The sequence below is a fragment of the Lathamus discolor genome, chromosome 11, assembly GCF_037157495.1.
Source record: "Lathamus discolor isolate bLatDis1 chromosome 11, bLatDis1.hap1, whole genome shotgun sequence".
Taxonomy (NCBI): domain Eukaryota; kingdom Metazoa; phylum Chordata; class Aves; order Psittaciformes; family Psittacidae; genus Lathamus; species Lathamus discolor.
Genome location: NC_088894.1, coordinates 7094547 through 7120537, shown reverse-complemented (window position 1 = coordinate 7120537; position 25991 = coordinate 7094547). Strand labels below are relative to the sequence as shown.

At 40.0% G+C, this 25991-nt stretch overlaps 1 protein-coding gene and 1 long non-coding RNA gene across 15 annotated transcripts in view; one reads left to right on the top strand and one right to left on the bottom strand.

The window, feature by feature from the left end:
- ADNP (activity dependent neuroprotector homeobox) overlaps positions 1-17092 on the top strand; it is a 30848-nt gene extending 13756 nt beyond the window's left edge. For all 9 annotated transcript variants that reach the window (XM_065691960.1, XM_065691959.1, XM_065691955.1 and 6 more), the window contains 3 exons: positions 9422-9534; positions 10943-11035; positions 12871-17092. In XM_065691960.1, coding sequence (XP_065548032.1) covers positions 9422-9534; positions 10943-11035; positions 12871-16014 — 3350 coding nt within the window. In that variant the 3' untranslated portion in view covers positions 16015-17092. The remainder of the gene's footprint in view (positions 1-9421; positions 9535-10942; positions 11036-12870) is intronic.
- Positions 1-25991, bottom strand: part of LOC136020665 (uncharacterized) — a 72753-nt gene that overhangs the window by 12048 nt on the left and 34714 nt on the right. For 2 of the 6 annotated variants that reach the window (XR_010615439.1, XR_010615440.1), the window contains exons 4-5: positions 21505-21581; positions 8419-8586 (exon numbers count right to left, since the gene is read on the bottom strand). This is a non-coding gene — a long non-coding RNA (uncharacterized LOC136020665). Of the gene's footprint in view, positions 1-3852; positions 4427-8418; positions 8587-20970; positions 21213-21504; positions 21582-25991 lie in introns of those variants that run through there. The other 4 variants (XR_010615438.1, XR_010615443.1, XR_010615441.1 and 1 more) reach the window with 3 other exon arrangements.

The following is a 25991-nucleotide window of genomic DNA, read 5'->3' as shown; positions in this document are numbered from 1 at the left end:
GAAGCAGTCAGTTCAAGAGACGCACATCTCTGTGTCATTACATCTAAGGTGTTACATCAAATCAGTTGTCATCACATTTGACTTGATAAATTCAGCCAACACCTTGGCATCAAATCCAAAAAATTGGTAACCAGTGGATGGTTACACTATAGTAGGCAGGCCCCTTCTAAAGTTGGAGTTTAATTAAATTTTATAGATTTTATTTTTATCTGGAGTTATGACATGTTGTGCAGAGGGGGTTTGCAGTAGCCCGAGAACATGAGCTGTAGCTTATGAAACAGCCTGTGGATTTATACTGGATGAGGTTTAGGCCTTTGGAAGTCTTTCTGCTCCCGTTTAGAAACTTAAGCCCCTCAAGTAAAAGGGATGGTGCCTTTGCCCGCATGATGGGTGTTTGCTCCCATCTTTACAGCTGGGGTTGTGGAGCCCTTCTTGGAAGATTAGGTTGCTTTGCCTGCAAGGGTGTTCGCAGTAAGCACTGGGGGAAAGGGCTGTCACATTTCATCTGTGGTGAAACAGTGCCACCTCTAATCAGGAGGAATGAGAAACTGAGTCAGTTGTCTGCATCTTTTGGGTTTTCTGTATTTAACATATGCTTGGTTTAGGATTAAAGATCTAAGTTTTTGTACTCCATAAGAGCTTTCTTCTCCCCTGGTTTGACTGGTCAGTTATGGAGAGGCAGCGTGGAAGGACACAGCCACAATAAGGGAGTTGTGTAAATAACAGGACTGCTGATTCCTTTATGGCTCTGTACTGAATGTGGCTGAATAATTTTATTACTCAGCAAAACCGAAATTGTCAACATTGTGAATATGCACAAAGCTTTTTCTTTTAGTGCTGGTCCTTTCAGTTGAGTCAAAAAACGGGGTAGCAGCTTTCCACCTCTGTCTTCCTGTGAGGTTTTCATTGCAGGCCTGAGAACCATCAGCTGAGAAAATGAATTGTATGTCAAGAAAATTGATAAATTCATGTAAAACAGAGCTTTTGCTTCCCGGGGCCTCATTTTTATTTCTGTAACTTTTTTTCTTCATTCCTGATCTTCACTCAGGACTCACTAGGAAATTTTGATTTGTAGCTTTCCTTTTCTTGATTGACGGCTGCTTCTCAGTTCTGTCAACTTGGATAAACAGAACTATGTTCATACATTTCCAAAGGAAATAAATGGAATAACCAGCCAGTAACTTTGCAGTTACTCCTGTAGTATCACCGGCAGTGTTGGCACCACACTTTTCTTGTATGGAGAGAGGGAGGAAAACAGGGAAATTAGAAAACACATGTTCCACTGGCTTGGTTCCACCACTGGACGGGTACTTCAGCAGAATTGTGGCCACTGTAAGGAGCATTAGGATCTCTAGTCTGCTTATACAGGTTTGAGATGTCTGAGTAAGAGGAAAATGCACCAGGGACTAGGGTTTTCTTGTTTATAGCTTTGGGGGATTCCATAACTGTGTTTCACTTCCCATTTCACAGTGATGCTCTTTGCAAACCTTGTGAAGACATCTTCCTCAGTGAGATGTCTAGGATCGCCTACAGCTCTGTGCTGGCTGCTCATGGAAGGCTTTCCTAATGGTACAAACCCACAGTGTTGTAGTCAGGAAATGGTGTCATCTTCAGTTAAGTATAAAGAGAGGAAAACCTTGGTCCGGGTTCTGTTACACAGCAAGATTTTCCTCCAGGTTTCTTTAGGTCTGTGTTTTTAGAAATTTCTTATGCTTGCTGCTTGTTAGAGCTGTAACAAGGCTCAAACATGAAACAAGCATAGTAAGCACTTTAAATAATACCCAGAAATGAAAATGACATGATGAGGCAGATTTGGAATATTTGCTGAAGATTTGAGTTGAGAGGAAAAGGCTGTCTTGTTTGAAAGTGATGGATCTTTCCCACAATCAGAATAGCATTGTTACCTTGCGGGTGCTTTGAAGCTGTACACTACAGGATCCTCTATTTCATTGTTCTAGCTAAAGCTGGCAGAGCTGACACGGGCTAACATCTGTTACCTGATGGTACCAAAGGTAGCAGGCTGCAAGGCAGCATTTCTGATGAGGTCCAAAATGCAAAAGACCTACTGGAGAATTAAGATTTTAGTCATAATAAAATAGAAGCAGCTTTGGGGGTCTAGTGACAGATGGAAGCTTTCTTTTTTAACACCTCTGATAATTTGACTGATGTGGGGTTTTTGCTGTTCCTTCCCTGTGGTGTTTCTTGTCCTGTCTCCCTTCCTCTAAGGTTATAGTTCTCAAGCTGTGAATACAGCCTATTGTGTATGAGATCAGTATTCCTTCATAAGGGAGGACTGTTGTTAACTGTTACAATATAGGCATTATAAACATTATGCAGAAAATATAAACATTGTGCAATATGTTACAATATAAAGCAGGCATGCAGTAATGTATTTTACATTAATTAATTTTCTGTATAATGGCACAGTAATCTTAACTCCTTTTTTGACTCAGTTCTCTAAGAAGTTCCAGTCCCTTGGTAACTCGTTATTAAAGGGCTGAACTGCACGGGCGTGTTAACTTGTGCTTGAAGCTGATGCAGTAGGGATAGTTTATTAAATGCTAAAAGTGGTTTAAAATCACTTACAATAACATAACAGAAGGACATGTCAGACTTCACATTCTGGTTGTCTTTATAATAGTGACTGCAATCATTTCCATCTGGAATTCAAAGCGCTAGTAAGAGTAGCAAGTTGGTGAAGGGGTAATTTGGAGCTGGAAGCCCCTGCAGCCTATCTAAAGGCTAAAATGTGGGTTTTCTTAAAAAAAAAAAAAAAAAGGTGGTATGCTGAAGAATGTGGGGTTTGTTGAGACTTCCCTGTGACTATGTGGTGGTTAATTCCTGGGCCAGACCTTGTTTCCTTTCTGGGTTTTTTTGTCATGCCATAAAATTAGAGGTCTTGATTTCCTGTCTGAGGATATTTGCACTATTCAGTTTCTAAAACTAAGCACAATTTTTTCTCCTGCTCACACTCGTGCTCCTAAGAGCATGTCAGGGTGGTGCACATTTTATTTCCCTTGCTAGTATTTTCTTTTGCCAACAAGATTAGACCACTGAGTAGAGAGAAAAAAAGCCTTTTGCTGTGAAACAATGCTAACCTTGAAGTGAGGTCCCTTTTCATTCAGGCAGTGAACCTGAGTGCTTTGAAAACACTGAAGGAGCCTGTGATTTTAAACAACTGAGGGGCAGTGTTGGTGCCTCTTTTCACCTGCATTTTTAGTTGCTACCTAAATCTTGGCCATAATTATTAATTTAAATCAGTCAGCCTGTCAGTATGTCCTGGCCCATTCCCATTTCAGGATGTGATGCTATTGAGTGAACTGAGCTGCTGGGTCCTGTGGAATTCTCAGACTTCAGAAGTCTGTAGCCATTTTGTGCCCTCATTTTGAGGTTATAAGATGCACATATCAGAACCGCACTTGAGATTATATTCTTCCTTCCTGGGACTCTTCCAGCCTCTTTAAAGCCAAAGAGGGTGCTTCAGTTCTTCCAAGCACAATACCTCGTACACACTTGTACGTGGTATTTTGTGAAGTCTCGTAGCTGTTGTTCCTCTGCCTACCTTGCAAATATTTCCTGCTTTTTCACAAAAGCCTTCCCTCCCATTCCCCCTTAGGATTTTTGGATTAAGATCTGAGAGTACTTCATTCAAGCCTTTTTGTTAACATGTGCACTAGCCAGGAAGCTTGTCTTAGCTCCCTGTTCTTGCATTGCATGATGGCTGTTACTTGTATAAGTGAAATAGTACTGCATGAAGTTTGTCTAAAATAGTCACATTTTGAAGATGCAAAGACCTATGAAATAAAAACCTGAAGTACACTGTTTCTAATTTAGCAGTGATATTTTGCTCTTTTATAGCTTGTTTTTCCTGCTTACGTTTGGCTACTGAATTATTCTAGGAATCGGTACCTGGCTGTGGACTAGACCTTTGTGCTGGGTACTGCTTAAATACAGAGCAAAAGAAGGTTCCTAATATTTCTTACTGAATTAGTCTGCTTCCTTTACCCTTGTTTTGTGACTGTCAGCTGTTCTGTCAGAAGGTCAGGTGTTTTGTGTACCAGCACACTAACCATGAGGGAGCTTTTCAGGATTTCTTGTCACTAGGTTATTGATCCATTTTCTGAGGCACCTGAAGGTCCTGCATGGATATTTCTTATAAGGACACTGTTGATCCTGGTTTTCAGTAATCATTTATTCTCTCCATCCAGCTCTAAAGTTTAGATGATGTGTAAGAGATGTTCCAGGTGTCCTCTCTTAGGCATCAACTTTTGATCAGAAAAGGATACCTCATTTCCAGAATAGCATTAATGTCTTAAGTGATGATTGGAGATGCAGCTTAATCCCAACTGGGTTTTTCTTGATTGTGATGTCCACAGTCAAGGATGTGCCAGCAGTGTTGTGTATATTGCACTTAGAATTGGAGTTACTGTAAATGGAAATGAATGGAAATGCTAAAAGCTTTTTGTAGTCACAAACTAATAATACCAGACTATCTCCACTAGCTATGAGCAAATTGTCAAGAAACTTGCTAAATAAAAGGAATTTTATTTGCTTAAAGGTTTTCTTAAGATCAGGTGAGTTGGGTCCAGGTATCAAGCAGAGTTTGCGAAGTAAGGTTGAGCTTAAGTTTTCAGATGAAGATCTGATTATATCCTCAGTTAGTTATGATGTGTTGCAATAGGAAGATGTTGATAATTTCTTTAAGACTGTGAGGCAGGCAAAAGGGCAGAGGAAGCAAGATGGTGCAGACAGAATAGAGGTCTTGTTTTCAGGCAGTCCTAAATTTGCTTTCCTTATCACTTGCATTTATATATATCATGTTGTATTTGGCATGTCTCGGTATATTGGACATGCTAATTAAGAGAAAGCATTTGTTTCTTTTGGTGAAGAAGTTGTTAGTGGCATTTTGTACTAAAATAAGGTATTTGTTTGAGACTTGTGGCTGACTTTCAAGTTTGCCTGAAGACAAACTCTGTCCTGACTCACTTGGTTATGAGAAAAAAACAAAAGGTTTATTTACAAGCAAAATGAGACTATTCTTTAAGTGGGGACTTTGGTTTTGAAGGAAACACCACAACTTGCTAGGTGCTTTAAAATGTAATGTTTTAATGCACTGATGTTTGTTTAGTTGATATTAATACCTTGGGTTATTCTGGAATAAAATTGCTAGGACATTATCTCCTTGAAGTTCACTTGAAAATACTCATTCAGATCCTGAACACACCTGCCTGTGCTGCTTCATGTAAATCTTGATGAAAAAATTAGAGCATACAGGTAGCTATGGAGAAGCTACCGAACCATCACTGAACCAACGCAATAGAGTGAGAGCAATGCTTACTCAGTGCCTATAGAGAAAAGGAATTAGTGGAGCCATGATTAATGTCTTGGCTACATTAATATTTTTCACTCTGGCTCCATGAACTGCAGCAGCAAGAGCTTTGAATCAACGGATGTTCTTGAGTTAAATCAAAATTGTGTTACTTTATTGTAAGTTAGTGTTCAGAGCCATGCCTTCAATTCTGCTTAGGGAAGAGAGGGAATAGAAAGCTAAGCAAGCATATTTTCTTACCAATTTGTGATCTGTGTTGGAGGATATAAATCTACTTTGCACTATGTGGTATTTTTTTTTTTGGTTTCCCATTAATGCAGTTCTAGTATCACCCAAGTCAGATCTGGTTTAAGTCATAAATAAAGTGATAGTGGGCTCAGCATTGAAAACTATTTCATAGTGATTGGCCAAGGAGAAGAAACTGCAAATTGGAGTTGCCTTTTCCATCTGGAAGTGTTAAACTTCACTTACGATTTCAACTACAGATCAAAACTAGAGGAAATGGTACTACTTGAGTGTTGCAAATAGGACGCAACCTTACTAAAGCATTTGCACTAAGCAATAAGCTGTTAGGAGTTGGAATTCTCAGACAACAGCATTTTTTCCCATTAGTCTTTACCATCTTTTGAGCTACTTTGTTACTACACAGAATTGGCGTTGCTGGTCCTCAGCCCTATTGTTAAATATTTTCTATTACTGTGCATGCCTTTAAAATGGACCTGGCTCAGCTTTAAGCTGTATCAGATGTTGTTTTTAACAACTGAAGCAAAACTGCATCCTTTTAGTAAAGAATTTTTAATTCTATTTATTGAAGTAACTAAATCTAATATTGCTCTGAAATATGTAATTGTACTCTTTGTGGTCTTAAATTTTTTAATACAGTTTCTCAACACAAATTCCTGTTTGCAAGGTAAATAACCATTAATGTTTTCAAAAGCTCTTCCACCATTTATGTGCTGGTACTTTGTCATAAATGGCATTATTTTTATTTTTACTTACTCCAAAAGCATGTTCAGTACAAGTAACAGAATATAGCCTTTGCCCAGAGGTGCTCACACAGTAAAACTGATACCAGAGCCTGGGCAAGGATGGATAGAAGAGCAGGGCAGAACTTGGCACATTCTATAGTTACTTAATCAAAGCCTTACACACACAGTACAGAGTTATAAAATCTTATGTATGTAGACAGCGATTTTCTTTTCCTCAATGTGTACCTTAAGCAATAGCTCTTAATATAAGAAAGAGGAAAGGGACATGTGGATAAATTCAGAATTTCAAAGTAACAAGAAGTTAATACTCAGATTCAAACCTTATTTCCTAGTCCTTTATGAGGATTAAAAATAATTCGCTGGGCAGGAGTGAGCAGCAGTCAGAAAGGATGACATGAATCACATTCACAGTCACATAGGGAGTGTCTTAGGCCTGGGTGCTGTCTGGGTTGCAGATGAAATACTTGATTATAAAAGACTAAGGATGAGAATGGATACTGCATTTAAAAAGAGCAGTTCATGATTTCCCATACAAAGTCATTAGAGGCTTTAGAGGGAGTAACTGGGAAGAGAGCAGTTCACTGCCATGATCTGTTTAATCCTCACCTTCTCCAAGATGGCAAAGAATGCCTGTAGAAGTGCTCTTCAGAGCTTCATTAGGGGTCCTATTATGAGACTTGTAAGTGACTCTGTTAGAAGGTATTTCACTAGAATGGTAATTTCTCATATTTCTAAAGTGTGCTCGAGTGTCCCTAAAACGAAGGTGCCAGATAAGATACAGAACAGCGATGCTTTTCTTATGAATTTAGTTCTAATTTTTTTCCAATTCTGATCCTTTTCACTGAAACTAGAGTTAACTGAAACACCTCTGCACTCACAGAAATTAATACACTTGCATTTAGAGTTTTGTATGTGAAGAGATCAAGATGGTTTTGATTATACAAAGTCCTTGTTACTTGGAGGAAATTAATACAGAACATTAAAATACCTCTTCCCAGCCCCCCCAGCCTGTGCTGTTTGAAAATGATTAGTCACTTTGCATGATGTGTCTGACTTCATTATTGCAAGTAACTGTGAGTAATTTGGAATCCCGGAGGTTTATAGGCAAGGTCTGCACTCTTTTATTTTACTATCTTCAGTTTCCTAGTTTTGATCTAGGGCTGTTTAAAATGACACTGTTTGCATCTGGTAATCTGTGACAGTGGCCACCCCAGTGCAGGTACCAAAATCCTTAATGATCAGAGCTGCTTTGGTACTTCTGAAAACTTTCCTGTAGATCTTTATATAAACTCAGGCTTGTTTCCATTTAGTTTCTGATTTCTAGTTGTGATATGAATTCTAAACGTCATGATAGTTTTATCCTCTTACCCAGGAGCTATTTCTGAATTCAGTGAGTTTGAAGAGACTAGAGCCTAGCAGCACTACTTGTAGGTTGTGAAAGTGATCGAAGTGGTTTGTACTAGCACTGTTACATGCAGAACTTGTCAGTTTTGTTTTTTCTGAAACTAAACAGTGGTGTTAGTGACTGCCTTAAAGCCTTGCCCAGTGAAAGTTGGTAGAAGTATGAAGATAAAAAGGCTAGTGTGCAAACAGACAGGTAATACTTTTAAGAAGTCTGCATGATCGTGCATATAGAACAGTTGGTTTTGATCAGAGAGAGTTGCTGTAATCACAGCCCATATCCTTTGTACTTTGAGAATTTCTTACTAAGCTCTTTGTAGCCTAGCACTTGCCCTTGATCTCATGATGAAAGGGGAGAATTCTTGTCTAAAATTCTTAATGGCTGTAAACTTCTGTTAACTCTGCATCGAAAGTGTTTAAAAAATACTTTCAAACTGCAAACATAAAAAAGCCCGGTTTTAGTTGATGTAGATAGCCTTTGGCCTTGCAGTGCATTAATTTGTTGGTATGAATCAAGCCTTTTATTGTTCAAACAAAGCAATATTTCTGAATTGGCTCAGAAATGTTAATGAGCAAAAATGCAGCTTTTATCCTGTGGGGTGATAGCCTTGATGCAACAGGCACTGAAGAGTAGGGAACAGAGTAACTGACACTTGCTGTTTAAGCAGCTTCCTTCCCTTCTCTTTGAGAAAATCCTACCTTTTTGTGGCTGGCTCCACCCTCACTTCCGCAGTAACTGTACATGTTCAGGGACTTCCACATTTCTGCCATTTCGCACCTTCTTAAAGCGCAGATCACTTGACGCTGATTGTTCTGTAGCTGAGCAAGCACTTACTGTAACAATAGCAGCAGGCAGCCTGACAACTCCTGCATACACAAAGTAAGAGTAGTTATTAGTGTTTGGAAGAAGTCTTAGTGGCAGTGCTTGAACCTGGGAATCCCTGTATCTTAAAATCTTAGACTTTGTTTTAGCTGGATAGCCCCAGTCATTAACAGACAGTTTAATTGTGTGGTGAACTGACAGGGAGGGTTGTCCTGTAGGCTGAAAATACCCAGCTACACTCAGAGGTGTTAAACCATCATCTCTTGTGCTTTTTCCATGGATTTATATCTCTGAAGGGCTCTAACCAAGCTCTCAGGCCCCAACTTAATAGAAAAATGTATGCTAAATAGCTTGCTAGTCATTTAAAGCTATAATACAGTACATGGAGGAAACAGTATTAATTTCTTATCCTATCTGTAGCTGAATGCAAGAAACATCTTTCTCACTGAAGAGATACTGTTAAATCTATTGCAAGACTGACACAGACCTTGAAGCTCAACTCACATCAGTTAGGATGCATCTGCACGAAAGATAAATTGAGGTTTTAAGTACTTGAGCTTAGGGGGCAAACTTCATGTAAATACAAACACTTAAAAAAGAGTTCTATCCAGATGTAGCTTATTACTCCTGCAATAGTCGTTAGAGCAGTCTGTTGGGTTTTCAAGTGCTCTCAAGTTTGTCAGTATCTAGCTTTATGGCCAGGCTCATTTAAGAACAAATCAGACAGAAAATGTGGTAGTTTCTTAGTTAATGGTACAGCTCTGATACTGAGTTACATGGGTAAAATCAGACAGAAAATGACTAGTAATTAACTAACAGTGCAAGACTCCATCAGACACATTTGACTTAAACCTTTTCTCTTACTTTCTTTTTCAATAGAAACTATGTTCCAACTTCCTGTCAACAACCTTGGCAGTTTAAGAAAGGCCCGGAAAACTGTGAAAAAAATACTTAGTGACATTGGTTTGGAATACTGTAAAGAACATATAGAAGTAAGTATTATACCTCCCAAATGCTGCAGTTAGAGTTCAGAGCTCCTGAGTCAGTGGGGCTGGGAGGCCTGCGGTGTATGATGACATTTATTTTTTTAGACCTGCTTTGCAAAATGTTAAGTTTTTGCTTTGAGTTTTGGAGGAATCCCCTGTATCGTGTTCCCACACCGCAGCCCTCTGTTTGCATTGGCCCCTGAGTATGATTCTGGGGGTCTGGCTGAGCCTGGTTGCTTGGGCATTGGTTTTTAAGTCCTCCATGAAGTAGGCCTTAACTTGGGATAAAATGTACCTGTAAACACTTTTTAGACAGCTTAGTGGAGACAAGATGCACTTCAGGCTGTATGTGACTGACTTGGTATCTATTGAAGGTAGGTTGTCTTTTGTTTATGTTGGATGCTTTAAAATAGCATTTGCTAACTGAACATTTAGGAATGAAGTGAGAACTCGGTGTGGTACAGGATGTTCTTGGGGACAGAAGATGGTCTGAGGTTTGCATGAAGTGTTTGTCACTGCTAACAGTAGGTTAAAGAATTGCCTCTGTACCTGTGTTGGTTCCTAGAAGGGAAGAGTATTCGTGCTACTCTTCTAGACAAACATCATAACTACCCTCTCAAAGTGCAGCTTTCTCTCCTGAGCACTCAACTGTACTGTCAGTTCAGACACTCTTTGAAGTACTCGGCAAATGATGACCTGTTTGCTTTGGCTTTCCTATTGGTGTCTCTTTAAAGAGCATTTAGGTGAGATGCATAAGAGAAGGAAATGCCAGTCCTTCCTGCTTGGAAAATTTGTGGAGCAAGTATCATTTGTAAGGGTGAAATCCTGAACTGGGACAGTGCTATTTTCAGTGTTTCATTTCTGTGGAAATACTGGGTTTGAGTCCTTACGTGCTGCTGACTTACATGCAACGAGGAAACTCAAAGTACTTCGTGATTTTTCTTAATAGGAATTGGGCTTCTTGGACATCGTACGTGTGATCAACCTTAAAGCTTTTATCTGAATGCCCCTGTGAAATTAATTAAAACCATGAACCTCCAATCCCCCCCAAACCAAACAATAAACCAAACATCAGAGTTACAGTAGAGTGTCTACACGATCTCAGATGTATAGCACTAGCCTATCTCTGTTCTATGACTGCTTGTGAAAAAGGGCAGGTATGTAATTATAGGCTTGGGTTAATTATGAGGATGAGTATTGAAAACAGTTCTTCAGGTGCTTTATGATACTGAGACTATTCACAACTCTTCATCTGCAAAGAGGTGCATCTTCAATACCTACACTTCCTTACTCGTATCTCCTGTCTGCTGGCAGCACTCGAGGATTGCATGGATGCTTGCAAAAGTTGCTTAAAGTAGCTTTTGGTCTTTGGTTTTGATTCTCTGTACTCTCTTCCCATCTCCCCCTTTTCCAGGATTTTAAGCAGTTTGAACCTAATGACTTTTATTTGAAAAACACTACATGGGAAGATGTAGGATTGTGGGACCCATCGCTTACAAAAAATCAGGTTGGTAATAGTTCATGTTGACACATCCCATTCTGAAGGTGGTTCTTACTAAAGGGCATTGCACAGAGATGCCAATGGCTTTTGCTGCAGTTTTACCCATTAATCTTCATTTGTCATCAATTTAAGAGACAGCAAAAGCTGTGCTGCTTTTTAAAGTAATAATCCTGGTCTTTATCTTAGAGGCATGGATAGCCATGTACTGGAGAACCCACTGGTCAAGAAATCTCACTGACCCTTTGACAACTGCATATTAAGAGCCTGTTTTCAAGCTTAGCACAATTTCACCATCCTTCAGATCAGCGATTTTATACAGCACATGATAAGTTTTTTAGCTGTCCTTCAATATTTCATAGTGTGTTCTCATAGTGTGACTAAGTCCAAGACTTGGTTTAGGCATAGTAGCTCTATACAGCAGAATTAAGTCTTACTTCTGAGATGTTTCTGTGCCAGAAATAAAGGAAATTTGAATTGAGGTAGAAATTGAGGGAGGAAATAATATTTGATTCTGATTAAACACACTTAAGGCAAGTCATGTGCTCTGCAGTAACCTCTGATGGTACAATAGGGTAACATCAGCACTGACAGAACAATGAGAAGGTTAGAAATCCCTCTGCTGAATAAGGTCTTTTTTAGCATTCGAAAGATCAGGGATTGCCTCTATAGGAAATCGGAACCTGCATTATGATGGATTCTTAGTGCAGCGTTAATCTAAAAATACCCCTTTATTACTGTGCTCCGTAGAATACACTGGTGATGTCCTTTAGTTAATTCCAGAATAAAAATTGTAATATAAAAGGAGACAGCTTTTGTTTAGTTTGATTTGTTGTATCTTGTCTCCAGCCTCCCGGATGTTTAAGGCTTCAGAACGTGGACAGAAGTGTATATTCCTACTTCTTTATGCACAGGGAGGGTACAACTCTCCAGCTACTTCAAATGACCTATGCACAAGATTTGTTCACAAATGATCTATGCTTGATGCACAAGACATGTTTTGACACTCGTGATGAATGTTTGTAACTATTTCAATGTAATGTCTTACCTCATCTGAAATGCCAGGTTGCTTGCGGCTATCCCCAAGGCCAGTGTAACTGTTTTTTCTGTTACAGCAGTTGACAAGAACCACATCAGCACCATGTTAAATGTAACAGAGGGGGCAGGGGAACTGCAAGTGTGGAATTCTCAAATACCTTTTTTTCTGATTCAAGATTGGTTTTAAAATTTGAGTTTGTTTTGATCAGAAGGAAAAGGCTTTGGTGGCTTTAAGGGCTTGTGTTGCCTTAGAATGTGAGTTGGTAAAGCCATTTGTTCACCAGAAGTAACTTTTGAAGAGCATGTTACATGAAAGTTTGTAATGAATTAAGACCCTGGAATAGCTAAAGTTATATATCCATCTTCTATCTAGAGAAGTTTGGCAGATCTTGATGGGATGCAGCTCATTTCCTAGATGCAGTCTCACTCTACCCAAACAGTCATGCTTCCCTTTGCTCCCAGAATGAGCTTACAGTGAACTTCCATGCACTCCGCTGCAGGGAATGAAGCTTTTTCTTGTCTGGTGGAGAAGGATGTTTATGATTTAGCCTTGCATGTTGAGTTTATGGGTAAACTCTTGAGGGGGCTCTGAACTGGCACTTGCCACATCATGTGTATGTCCAGATGATAGACTTTTTAGGACCTGATCTGCAGGTCAAAATCTGGAAAGAAGTGAATCTAAAGGTTTGAGACTGTTCAGTGGGTCTTCAGACTGTTGCTTAGAACATGATTGTTAAGAGTGTGGATACTGTTTTTCTAAAACCTGCTTTTCCATATTTAGTTTCTGCTCTGTTCTTTGTTTTAAGGACTATCGGACAAAGCCCTTTTGCTGCAGTGCATGTCCATTCTCCTCGAAGTTCTTTTCAGCGTACAAAAGCCACTTTCGGAATGTTCATAGTGAAGACTTTGAAAATAGGATTCTCCTTAATTGTCCTTATTGTACGTTCAATGCGGACAAAAAGACTTTGGAAACGCACATTAAAATATTTCATGCTCCAAATGCCAATACACAGAGTGGAGGCATCAGCACTTTTAAAGATAAAAACAAACATGATAGCCTTAAACCTAAGCAGGCTGACAGTGTAGATCAAGCTGTTTATTACTGTAAGAAGTGCACTTACCGAGATCCTCTGTATGAAATAGTTAGAAAGCACATTTACAGGGAACATTTTCAGCATGTTGCTGCTCCTTATGTAGCGAAGGGAGGTGAAAAGTCACTCAATGGTGCAGTTCCATTAAGTTCCAGTACCCGAGAGGAGGGGAGTATTCACTGCAAACGATGCCTTTTTATGCCGAAGTCGTATGAAGCTTTAGTACAGCATGTTATTGAAGACCACGAACGTATAGGGTATCAGGTGACAGCAATGATAGGTCACACTAATGTAGTGGTTCCAAGATCTAAACCTTTGATGCTGATAGCTCCAAAACCACAGGATAAGAAGTCTATGGGCCTCCCTCAGAGGATGGGTCCCCTTTCCCCTGGAAGCGTTCGATCTCTTTCGTCACAACAGATGATGAACAGACTCACTATACCAAAGCCTACGTTAAATTCCGCAGGAGTGAATATGATGTCAAATGTGCACCTACAACAAAACAATTACGGAGTCAAGTCAGTACCGCCAAGTTACGTTGGGCAGCCAGGGGGGAGGCTGAACTTAAGTGGTAGTGCGCAGGTTTCTATTCCACAACAGTCGCAATCGATGAAGCAGTTTTCAACAAGTGGAAATGGAAGGCCTTATACTCTTGGAGGGGAACAGAGATCACAGGCCTCAGCAAGATACTCTCTTCAGTCTGCCAATTCATCTTCCCTTTCATCAGCTCAGTTGAAACAGGCATCGTTATCTCAGTCACAGTCAGCCTCAAGAGTATTAGGTCAGTCTGGCTCAAAATCTCCTGTAGCAGCTACAGGTCCTTCCCCTGTCAATACGTCATCCACACAGAAGTGGAAAATCTGTACAATCTGTAATGAGCTGTTTCCTGAGAATGTGTATAGTGTCCACTTTGAAAAGGAGCACAAGGCTGAAAAGGTGCCTGCAGTAGCTAACTATATAATGAAAATACACAATTTCACTAGCAAATGTCTATACTGTAATCGCTATTTACCCACTGATACATTGCTTAATCATATGTTGATACATGGTCTGTCTTGTCCGTATTGCCGTTCAACCTTCAATGACGTTGAAAAGATGGCTGCTCACATGCGAATGGTTCACGTGGATGAAGAAATGGGACCTAAAACTGATTCCACCCTAACCTTTGATTTGACATTGCAGCAGGGTAGTCACACGAATATCCATCTTCTTGTAACCACCTACAACCTGAGAGATGCTCCTGCTGAATCCGTAGCTTACCATGCTCAGAATACTCCCCCGGTTCCTCAAAAGCCACAGCCGAAAGTCCAGGAGAAGTCTGATGTACCTGTAAAAAGCTCTCCACAAGCAGCAGTTCCCTACAAAAAAGATGTGGGGAAAACCCTCTGTCCTCTGTGCTTTTCAATCCTAAAAGGACCCATCTCTGATGCACTTGCACATCATCTACGGGAGAGGCATCAAGTAATTCAGACAGTTCACCCGGTTGAGAAAAAGCTGACCTACAAATGCATTCATTGCCTTGGTGTATATACTAGTAACATGACTGCCTCAACTATAACACTGCACCTTGTTCACTGCAGAGGTGTTGGGAAGACCCAGAATGGCCAGGAAAAAGGGACTTCCTCATCTCGGCTCAGTCAGTCTCCAGCTGTAGCTCCCGTAAAACGTACTTACGAACACATGGAATTCTCACTGATGAAGAAGAGGAAAATGGATGACGATGACTCCCCCTCTGCCTTTGAGGAGAAGCCTGAAGAACCTGTAGTTCTAGCATTGGACCCCAAGGGTCATGAAGATGATTCCTATGAAGCCAGGAAAACATTTCTTACGAAGTATTTCAATAAGCAACCGTATCCTACTAGGAGAGAGATTGAAAAGCTGGCTGCCAGTTTGTGGCTCTGGAAGTCTGATATTGCATCTCATTTTAGTAACAAAAGGAAGAAATGTGTAAGAGATTGTGAGAAGTACAAACCTGGTGTGCTGCTCGGTTTCAATATGAAAGAGTTAAACAAAGTCAAACATGAAATGGATTTTGATGCTGAATGGCTGTTTGAAAACCACGATGAAAAGAACTCCAGAGTCAACGTTAGTAAGACTGTTGATAAAAAAATAAACCTAGAAAAAGACAATGAAAGCTCCTCAGACAGCTATGAAAATATAGAAGAGGAATACAATGAAAGTGGGAGTCCGTTTGTTCAGCATGTTTCTGACAGTGGTGGGAAAACCTCTTCTGATAGCACAGTGGAGAACCCAGAGGACAGCATATCCTCCAAGGAAATCACAGAAGCAAATACATTACAGTCTCCAGAAAAGTCTGATCAAAAACAAGAGGAAAGCTCTAAGTATGAAGAGATAATTTCTGCTGAAGAGCCAACAAAACTGGTAGGTGATGTCTCAGATAGCGACGGTGATCAGGATGATCGAGATGATGCTGTTGAATGGAAAGATGGAGCTTCACAGTCTGAAAGTGGGCCTGGTTCTCAGCAGGTTTCTGATTTTGAAGATAATACATCAGAAGTAAAGCCAGAGGTGTGGACAGATGAATCCTCCCAAAGTGAAGATGCAAGTAGCAGTAAACCAGCTGTTGAGACAAAGGGGGGTGGATCTGAAAGTGATGAAGAACAGTCGAAGTGGAAGAATCGTTCCTATGGAAAAGTAGAAGAGTTTTGGTCTAAGGACCAGTCGCAATGGAAGAACGCATCAGAGATTGAGGAGAGATTGTCAAATCAGCAGATGGAATGGCAGAATAGCACAATTGACAGTGAAGACGGAGAGCAGTTTGACAGTGTGACTGATGGAGTAGCAGAGCCAATGCACAGCAGCTTAACCGGTGTGGAGCTGAGCAGCCAGCAAGCATGAGCTGCTCTGTTCAGAAGCATCAGTAACAAGGTCCAGTCTACAACTGTTGAAACACTTTCATTTCAGTCTGACTGCTAACCTTACGTTTTAACTGGTACTGCCTTTCGAGTGCTAGGTCATGGCATGTGGTGGTTGTGGCCACTGCTGTTCCAGTGGTTATTTAAGGACGCTGTTGGCTGATCTTGCTTGAGAAAACCTGCTGGGATGAGCACAGTAACTTAATGTGAAAATGGATAAGCTGGTGGCTCCAGAATGCACACAGAGAAAAGCAGAGGTTTATTTTATCTGCATTTTCAACATTTATTTCACTCTTGTACATGTTCAGTTGTATGTCTTTTTAAACATTACCCTTTTTCACATGGTAGTGTAGGGCCAGCCATACAAGCTACCAGTTCAACGTGTATAGTAGACTCTGGGGGAATTGATTTTTTTCATGTATCATTCTGAATAGTTGAAATGTATATTTGTACAGTCTTTTAGACCTATTCAAGTGAAGCTTATGAAATTGTTCTTGTGTACCCATCATAGATTTGTTTCTCTTTTTTAGTGTTGCCCTGCTGTGTAATAAATGCTGTATCTAGTTTACCTAGCAAAAGCTTGAAACTGCTATAGTATGAATTTTGACAAACTTAGTTTTTGCACATAACCTTGTACAATCTCAAAACAGAGGCCAGCAACATAAGAAAATATATCTGGACTCTATTGTATTATAGAATTTTCTTGTTCTGAATATCCTTGACGTTACAACTGATGACAAACGTATTTCAGAGCCATTTTCTGAAATCTTTTAAGCTAAAAAAGAAAAATCACATGCAAGAAACAAGTTTGCAGCTACTAATTTTGACACCTTTTAGATCTGTATAAAAGTGTATTGTGTTGAAGCAGCACACTGAAACAAAAGTGCTGTGTTTTGGATATTTAGTTTTATCTTTAGTTAACACCAACAAGGTGTTGTATTCATTTATACCATCTAATATATGACACACTGTTGTAGTATGTATAATTTTGTGATCTTTATTTCCCTTTGTATTCTTCATTTAAGCATCTAAATAAATTGCTGTATTGTGCTTAATGTAAATATTTGCTTTATTACATGCAAGTGCTGCATTCATTCCTTTTTTGTTTTTTTTTCTCTCCCCTTTGTTCCCCAAAGTGCTGCGCAGCTCTGCTGGGGGGTGTGTGTGCTCAGCACTTCCTTACGGAATAGACTGATCTCCTTCAAGGATGTTGAAAATCCTACAAAACCAACTTTGGTTGAATTTGTCTCTACTATTCAGTGTTATAGACCACTAATTTATAAACAGGATTGTAGTGATTTGCTTGTTTTGCAGCCTGGGGAAACAGGGTCTATGAATTACTTGCATTTTTCATCCCTTTCACCTATTAAAATGTTATCTGGAACTGTGCCTCTCTGAAGCACTATGTAGTAAGGGGAAGTGATTGCAGAGGTATTTAAATACTTGCCCTTTAAACATGACAGAGCATGCCTTGCATGCTACAGACTTGTCTTGGCTTTGAGGAAAAAGTAACTTGAATACTTAATAAATGAGTGTGTTACAAATTGGGGATGGGTTTGGTCAAACCAGTCCAGCATTTTGGCAAGTGTGCAGTGTAAGGCAGCTGTGCAACCAGAAGCTTATCCAGATCGTAATCCTGAAGGGATCTAAATTGTGAGAGCAGAAAACTATCCTTAATTAAGAGTGATGAGTTTGCTTTAGGCACGTCCCATCAGTATCAGAGCACCTACTTGGGATATTTTACAAGAGCTAAAATGACCTGTGAAATTTTATTAATGCTGTTCTGTGTTCTTCAATTTTAAACATTTTAAGCAGCAAAACCATTTCCCAGAGATGTTGAGAAAACATTCAGCAGTCTTTGGTGGGTATAAGCTGTATTCCCACCTGTGTAACAAATGAGCCAGTATAATCCAAAGATGAGAAGATGTGTATGGTCCCATGTTCTGCAGCTCACTTGTGCTGCTGCTGCTCTTTGGAATGAGCATTTCTGGGTGGTGGCGAGCTCGTTATGTGTGTGATGACTGAAAGCAGTTACCGGTAGGTGAAAATGAATTAGGTTTGCTTTGTTCTTTTCCCCTTCCCAGAAGGGATATGTACCTTCGTTCTACTTTTTTAACTCAGAGGAGTGGAAGTTGGACTGGCTCCCAGCCATGCACTCAAGTGGTAGAAGATACATTTTAAGACTAATAGAGGAAAAATACTTTTGCATTCTGCATCAGCAAAAGAGCTCCTTGTGGGCTTTTTTGTCTTCTGTAAAAGAAAACTTGAGCCTCAACTCATGTTACGAGGCTTTCCATTTCATTGGAAATAACTTTTCAGTGAGTCAGGCAAGAGTCTGTTAACTGCCACTTACAGATGCTGATGGGTTGGTAATCCTTTTCCCAGCAAACCCAGGCACTCGAAGTTCTAGAAGAGGTTATTCCTTTCTAAGAAAACTTCGTTATGTTCCTTTCTCGCTCTGTAGGCTGCTCTGGGTCACAGGAGGCTACTGCCTGAAAACTGAAGGCATTCAGGGTGTTTTGTGTCATTTCTTGGAGGCTTTAAGAGCTTTTACAAATGCAGTTCTAAAAGATTTTAATTGAATGAATGAATAAGTAACAAAAAACTCCCAACAGTTTAATGGCAGTGCCTTTATCTGTTACCCAGCTCTTTTTCTCACTGCTTATCATCTTATGACTGAATCGTATTTGTCTCAACACCTGATAAGGCTTATTTAGTATTAGTGAACTCGATAGGTAATAAATTTCTGAATTCTGAGCTTCTGTAAATGAATAGTAAGACTCTGAAATACGAACTCTAGAAGTGCTTCATTTGCCAGAAAATTCTATTATATGAAATACCATTTTATATAGTGATTTAATTAAAGATCTTGTATAAAAATAGTCTGTCATACCAGGAGTATCAAGAAGGATTGAGGATGGTTAGTTTCAGTTTTGGCATAACCCTTCTAGTATTCTATACAAGTTACTCTTACCTGGATTTTAGCCTAGGCAGGAATTCCTGTCTACACTGAATTCCTGTCTACACTGGAGTCTAACCACACATTTTTGTGCAAGTCAAAAAGCAAAAGAGGTAAATGGCCCAATAAAACTGAAGGAACCTTAAACCCAGTTTGTGTAATCATAATGTACTGCACTATTATAATTTTATGAGATGGAAGTTACCCAATTTTTACATACATTATTAAGGTTCTATAGCAGAACTTGCAGAGGAGCCAGCTCAAGCTGACATTTACATTCCTCTATATTCAGTGGGAGACCCTGAATACATGAGTCAGTCCAGGCTTTGGCCAGCACAAAGACCATTGACTCTTCTCTGAAGGATTTCTTTCAGGCAGTTTGAATTGAAGCAAAGTGAAGTGTGGGTTCTGTTTTAAATACGCTATCTAAAATATAAAGGTTGTAACAGTTGGAGGATATCAGCATAGATATCATTTCTAGACAGACAGCTTTGTACAACAAAAAGAACCAGCTTTCTGAGCTCATGTGACCTGTAATTCGGCTTTTGAAGAATACCCGAGAGTGCCAAGGACAGTCAGAGATCATTAAGGGCAGCTGCATTTTATATGATGCTTTATTGCTGTGGGTGTTCATAAGGGCTTGTGATACCTGCTACTTGGAAGCTCACTGCACTGATCTGCAGCTGAGATAAAGTGGTTCAACAAGTACATGCTCCCTTCTTTTAGCACACTCCTTTCCTTCCATCCTCCTCCCCCCTCCACACACACACACTCTTTGAAGCATGCTATAGCCAATGTGCTTCTCTCCAAACTAAACAGTTATTCTCCAGCAGGGACAGACAGATGGCTTGTGCTAAACTCCCAGTTTTCTATCTGGTACATCATACACTAAAGTCACACTTGATCTCTGCCTTTCCCTTTGGGTGCTGTGACTTAACCCTTGAGCTGCACTGGGACTTCTACTGAAAACCTTTTTACGTGATGCTGCAGACATACCTGCATTGAAATTTTATTTCATAAGCTTTTAACCTACTGCGAGTTCAAGTGACAGTTAATGCTGCCATCCTCTGTTCAGCAGCAACATTCTGGTAGCAAGAACTTGCCAATTAATATTTGACCCTTTGACTTGCGTTTTCAAGACAGAAATATGAACATTCCCTCAGTGTTTTTATAGGAAAATTCTCTAATTCTTACCACCAAAAAATCAGTAGGTTTCAAATATCCACTAATACAGTCACAGTAAACACTTTACTATTGTCTTGTACATACATTGCATACACCGCTGTGGTATTAAAACAAGTTTATTTCCATTTTTATCAAAACCAAAAGATATCAGGAGTTTGTTGTGTGAACTGTCTCTTCATTTCTGTTAACAAAGCTGCTGGTAGTTGGATAAACAGGTTGGTATAACTAAAGTGTCTTCTGTTCCTCTCATAACTTACCTGCCTCACTGTAACACCAGCTCGTTTATAATAATCCATTACAGTAACCTGCATTGCAGGGGCAGAGACAGTGACTAGGTCTGACTTCTAGTGCTTTATGTTTTAATTTGACTTTATCTTTCATCATCAGTCCCACTAATAAATATGAAAAGGTTGAGTTCATTTCTTTCTGCAGCAGAAAAGCATTGGTCTCCATGGTTACTCACAGCCATGTAGCATTACTTGCACCATAAGCTGCTTTTTTCCCCTTCACAGAATTTGCATTGGATCCTCCATCTTGAGGTTTTTTACAGGTATTTTTAAAACAAGAGCATTTATTTCTGTCTTTTCATACTGGGCTGTATGAATGTATGCCAAGCCAATCATCTGAAAAGTGCATAACCTCTTCCTAATGCTCTTTATTCAGAGAACTGAGTGGGTTTTGTTTCCTTACCCCTAATTTGAAATAAATAAAGCTACAGGTGCAGAGATGAACTGTGCTACTCCTGGTCCTGCCTGAAGAGCATCTGCATCACAAAGCAGCACACCCAAAGCTCCATAACAGCTTTGCAGATAGTTTATTTATACCATTCAACTTTTATTACACAACAGCTCATAAACCCCTATTCCTGTTTTGACGTGGAGTGCTCAGAGCTTCAGCCATGTGCTATTATTGAATTTTTAAATTCTGCCAGGGACTTCTCTTGTAAGATCTGATCATTTGTGCGTTAGTGAAGCTGGCACCATTAGCACAGGACAGTTTCAACAGGCTTCTAGAGCACTCTTCAGCCTTCTGACCATCTGAGGTATAAAAATGCGAAGGTAAACAAGGTGAGGGTTTCTACAGTCTCTCCATTGATTTCAAGTGCAAACTACTGTGATCAAGTCTTAGAACACACATTCCAGCCTCCATATAGCTAGTACAATATGATCAGAAGCTTTTAGCTTCCCTTCAGATGCTAGCCAAAGATCTGAAATGTAACAGTTGCTTCTTCCTAATGTCATAAAGTATGACCTGAGAATAAACTCAGGCAGCCTTTCCCAAAAACTCTTTCGTAGCCAAAAATTAATTACTTTGATACTTGGTACCTACGTAGTTCATAGGAAAAAAGGTCTTCGGCTCAGTAGTTTGGGCAGGTCACAGGGGTGTGCTGCTGATGGAGGATGTCTCTGAAAGAAAATAGGACGAAAATTAATCTTAAAGAACAGGCAATGCTACTTTAGTGTGTTGACAATGTAAGAGACACGGGGTGGGGGGGAAATCAGCTCAGGACTGAGGTGACTTTACAGTACAAGATCATTGGCTTTGTAACCAGGGCTGATAGTGTGAAGTTTACCTTCACACCTGATTCTACTGACTTGGCAATCTTCTTAGCTGGATTAATAGTGAACAGATAAAAATAGAGTAGAACACAGGGGAAATTAGCTTTATAGCACAGAAAAATGCAAATTAATTGGTAACCCTGAAAAACACTGACTCCAGAAGAAATGCAGAAAGGGATTTGGGTTTGCTTCTGGGGTGTTTAACAATTCAAATAATTGATTAACCCTGAATTGAGTAGATAAAAATCATTTTTTCTGTAGTGCAGCAATTCAAACCTCTAGCTAAAATCACAGTCTCAATGGAAGATGAAGAGCCCATCTTTCCCTTAAAGCTAATGGTCTTCAGGCTCTAAACTTAACCTATTTCCAGAGAACAGTTTGCTATTTTAGAGGTAATCCTCACATTTGTATTTAATTCTCATTCATATGTTTCAAGCTGTGCAGCTGGTTACAAACATCCACTGCTAATTCTTTGGAACAGACACCGGCTCTCCATAGCCATCTAGGCACAACTTAAGTAAATACTTATTTATACTACCATCAAAGTACTGGCTGGCAGAGCTGCGGCATGGACAGGAGTTCTGCTGATCAGCTTCTGATTTGCACATCCTGGAGATCAATACCATGCTCCAGAGGGGCATTTGCTAGCTGTTAGAATATACACACTTTGCAAGGGGGAGAAACATAATCATCACCAGATGTATGTGGTTATGAAGTTTTTATGTCCAGAACCAAACAAAAGGAGATGGGCTCCTCTTAATGGACAGAATACTAAATGTAAAATGTAAGGTTTTCCATCTAAGATTGGAAATCAGCAGTCACAACCAGTGAGTGAGACACAATGAAGAATCTGAATTGATCATATAAGAACTACTCGTAATGAGGTTCACCTCTGCAAAACAGGAGAAAACCCCCTAACCAAAGCAGCAGTAAACCAGCTAGCTGTAGCTGTAACAATTCACAGGGAATACCAACATTTCCTCTATTGTCCCTAAAATAAAAGCAGAGAGCAAGGAAAGTTGAAGGTCACTCCAATTTTCAAAGGGAAATAATCTGTCCTTCATTTCTAGAACAATATTGCAGTGGTCACACCAGGAGAAAACAAGGCAGGAAGTGTGTTATGAATTACAGTAACTGAACTGAAAAAGCTGGGTGACAAACTGTTTGCAGAAAGCTCTCATCAGCGCAATCCAACTTAAGTGAGGACAGGAACCTCTCTAAAAGCAGACTCAGGATTTCCCATAGCTCATGAAATCACTGCCCCACTCTTATTTGTAACCAGTTATTTTAGGACTTCTTAGCACTTACTATCCAGAATTTCTCCAAACAGATGATGCCATGATTGAAATAATAGTTTGGGGTTTTTTTTGAGATCCTTGCAATAGTACTCTGATGCTTTTATGAGTAATACCTTATTATAATGATCCATAGATACACTTGTTCCCTTCTGACCTGCAGATACTGTATGTTTTCTGCATACCCTCTGTAACCATGCCATAAATACTTACAAAAGTGCCTCCTCCTGTTTTACATCTACCCCACCAAACTTGCACCAAGGAACACTCGTTACCATCTTATATTAAAGGAACTACTTTAGCCTTCATTATCTTCAAGCATGGCTACTGAATCCATAGGCAAAGATCCCAATCCGTATGTCTTTTTAACAAGGAAAGGGTCTGAGAAAAGCTTTCTTTCATAGTGGCACAAATGCCACACAGGGTTAAAAGACAAAGGCATAAGGAATCTCTGTGCTGTGCACATCACACACACTGAAGATGAAATAATTCCTTTGTGGTCAGGCTGCTGTGAAACTTAAAGGAAAAGTGATGTGGTTGCCTGCTAAGGAGTCAGGGGGAGAGAAGAGGGTGAAAACGTCTTGAAATTCCAAAGCCTATTGAAGTCATCAGAAAAGAAAGGTTTAAGTAGTAGCAAACAGCCTTTCGCCTCTAGATCACTTGATTCATGCTGTCACGATCTACTAAAGGCCAGATTATGGCCTTTAGGAAGTAGGTGCTCTCATTAGGTACAGCCATACAATAACATACAACCACTGGTGGCTCTGACTCCAGCAGTGGCTTGCTGAAGGCCAAGTGGCATTAAGATTAAACTCTCTTTATGTCTAATCCAGGCTATGAAGGCCTTGGGCAAGGTCCTGCCATTTCACTGCATCTATAAGCACTTATGGAACCTATCCAGCGTAAATACATATCCTTATTTCTCCTCTTATCTCTTAGGTGAGGCTTAAGACAGCAGAGTGTAGCAAGCTTACATTGTACCTGAGAAACACAAGATGGAAACAGGTATCTTTGTTGAGAAGCCCTATACCCCTGTATACTTCGTCCCAAACTTGCAAACTATTAATGAACTTAAAGATCCAACGATAAGTGAATAAACTGAGGAAATAAGGATTATAAGAATTATAGAGGAATTTAGCTTTTGAAAGGCAGTATACCAAGTTCAGATGAAACTAGATCAAATAGTAGAAATGAAAGGATTAAAACATTTGTGAGAGCTTTTGAAACAAAGTATGCACAACAACTCTGCACTTGCAGGCAAATAAAAGAAATGGCATGTAGAATCATGCCTGAAAGATTAAAACTTCTGGTTGCAGCTTTAGGGACTTCAGTCAGTTGCATTTTAACAGGCAGTAAAGTTATCCAGGGAGACAAGTTGCGTGACATAGTATCTAAGGCACTAAATGCACCCCTTGAGAAATACAGTTTGAAGCCCCTGAAAGCCAGGCCCCCGGTGAATAGAACTAAATATGGGAGAGCAGGAAGAAAATGACCCATTTAAGAGCACAGTGGTTACTCTGACAACTGCAATCCAGCATCAGAACAGCAAAGCTGGGTCAAAAGGTGATCACTTACAGGTTGTATCACATCCAGGAAACAGCTTAATTCACAGACAATTAGATTCTACCTTCTATTGAAGAAAAATAAATGCAGGGCTGAGTGTGTTTGCTTGCTCAGTTCCATTTTCATTGCCAGGCTTCAGTCAGCCTGCACAGCAACGTTACTTTAAGGCAAGTGCTCTAAGAACTGCTGATGGGAAACAATTTTCTGTGTCCACTTCTATCGAAGAATGGATCCAGAAATCCATTTTGGTACTGCTGTTATAGTGCAGATGCAAGACATCAACCTCTCTGGGACCATGAGCTCAGCGCAGCTAGACCAATTCACTGTCCACCCCTGGCTCTTCTCTTTCCCAGCAGCCTCCCAAGCAGATCAGGAACAAGTAGCGCTTCACCTGCCTCCATGTGTAATGAATACAGTCTGGGAAGCAGCCAGGCAAGTGCAGTGGGTAAGGTCTTTTTGTGGTGCAGGGGCACTGGTACAGTCAGAGCAGAAAGGTTTGGCATCATTATAAGGATTTCTGACCCTATTCCAAACAGTCTGTTTATCCAGGCTGCTTGTGGTGTGCCTGACCACCACAGCTAAAACACTGTGCTGCTTTCACAAACAGACAAAAGAGATTACCTACAAAAAGGAGGATGGTTTTTACTTCACACAGAAGAAAGTTAACCTTCCACATGCTGCATCTCTGGAAATGCAGCTGCTGTCTTGAACCTTCCTTCTTACTCTGACAGCAATTGTTCCAGAGCCATCAAAAAAAGTCTCCTCCAGGGTTACTGAATTTAAAGCCTTAGATGTCTTTACAATAACTGTACTGGGGTAGTTATCTCTCTGAACTGAGCTCCTGATCAATTCTGCAGCTTCAAAGCAGAAAAAGAAGTAATAAAATATAACTATTCTATGAGTTTGTCCACTCCGTTGGACTGTGGCAATGATTTTCCCTGAAGTACTCTTCATGTTTTCAGAACTCCTGAATCCATTTCTTTCACATCTGCTGCCTACCACCTGAAGCAGCACTAAAATACCTTTCCCTTGACATCAGTAAACATCTTTGCTCCTGTTAGTTTACAGTGAAAGGCCGCCAAGCTCTCTGGAGTAGATCAGCACCGCTGCAGATATCCAAAGAAAACAGAGCAGCTCAAGGAGCACTTCTCTGCAGAAATCTGCAACAGAAATCTGAGTTCTGCTCTGAAAGATAAAAGGGGATTCTTGGCTATCTGGCAAGAGTTACTCTTTAGATTTGGTCATTCTCACAGGTATTAAATCAATGCCCAGACTTCAGTTTATGGCAAAAACTGAAACCTGTTTCTTCAGCACCTCCAAAATCAAGCAATTATTCTCTTTTCCAACTAAGTTTCAAAACTGATGATTAGGATCCCTCTTGATCTTAACTTTTAATAAA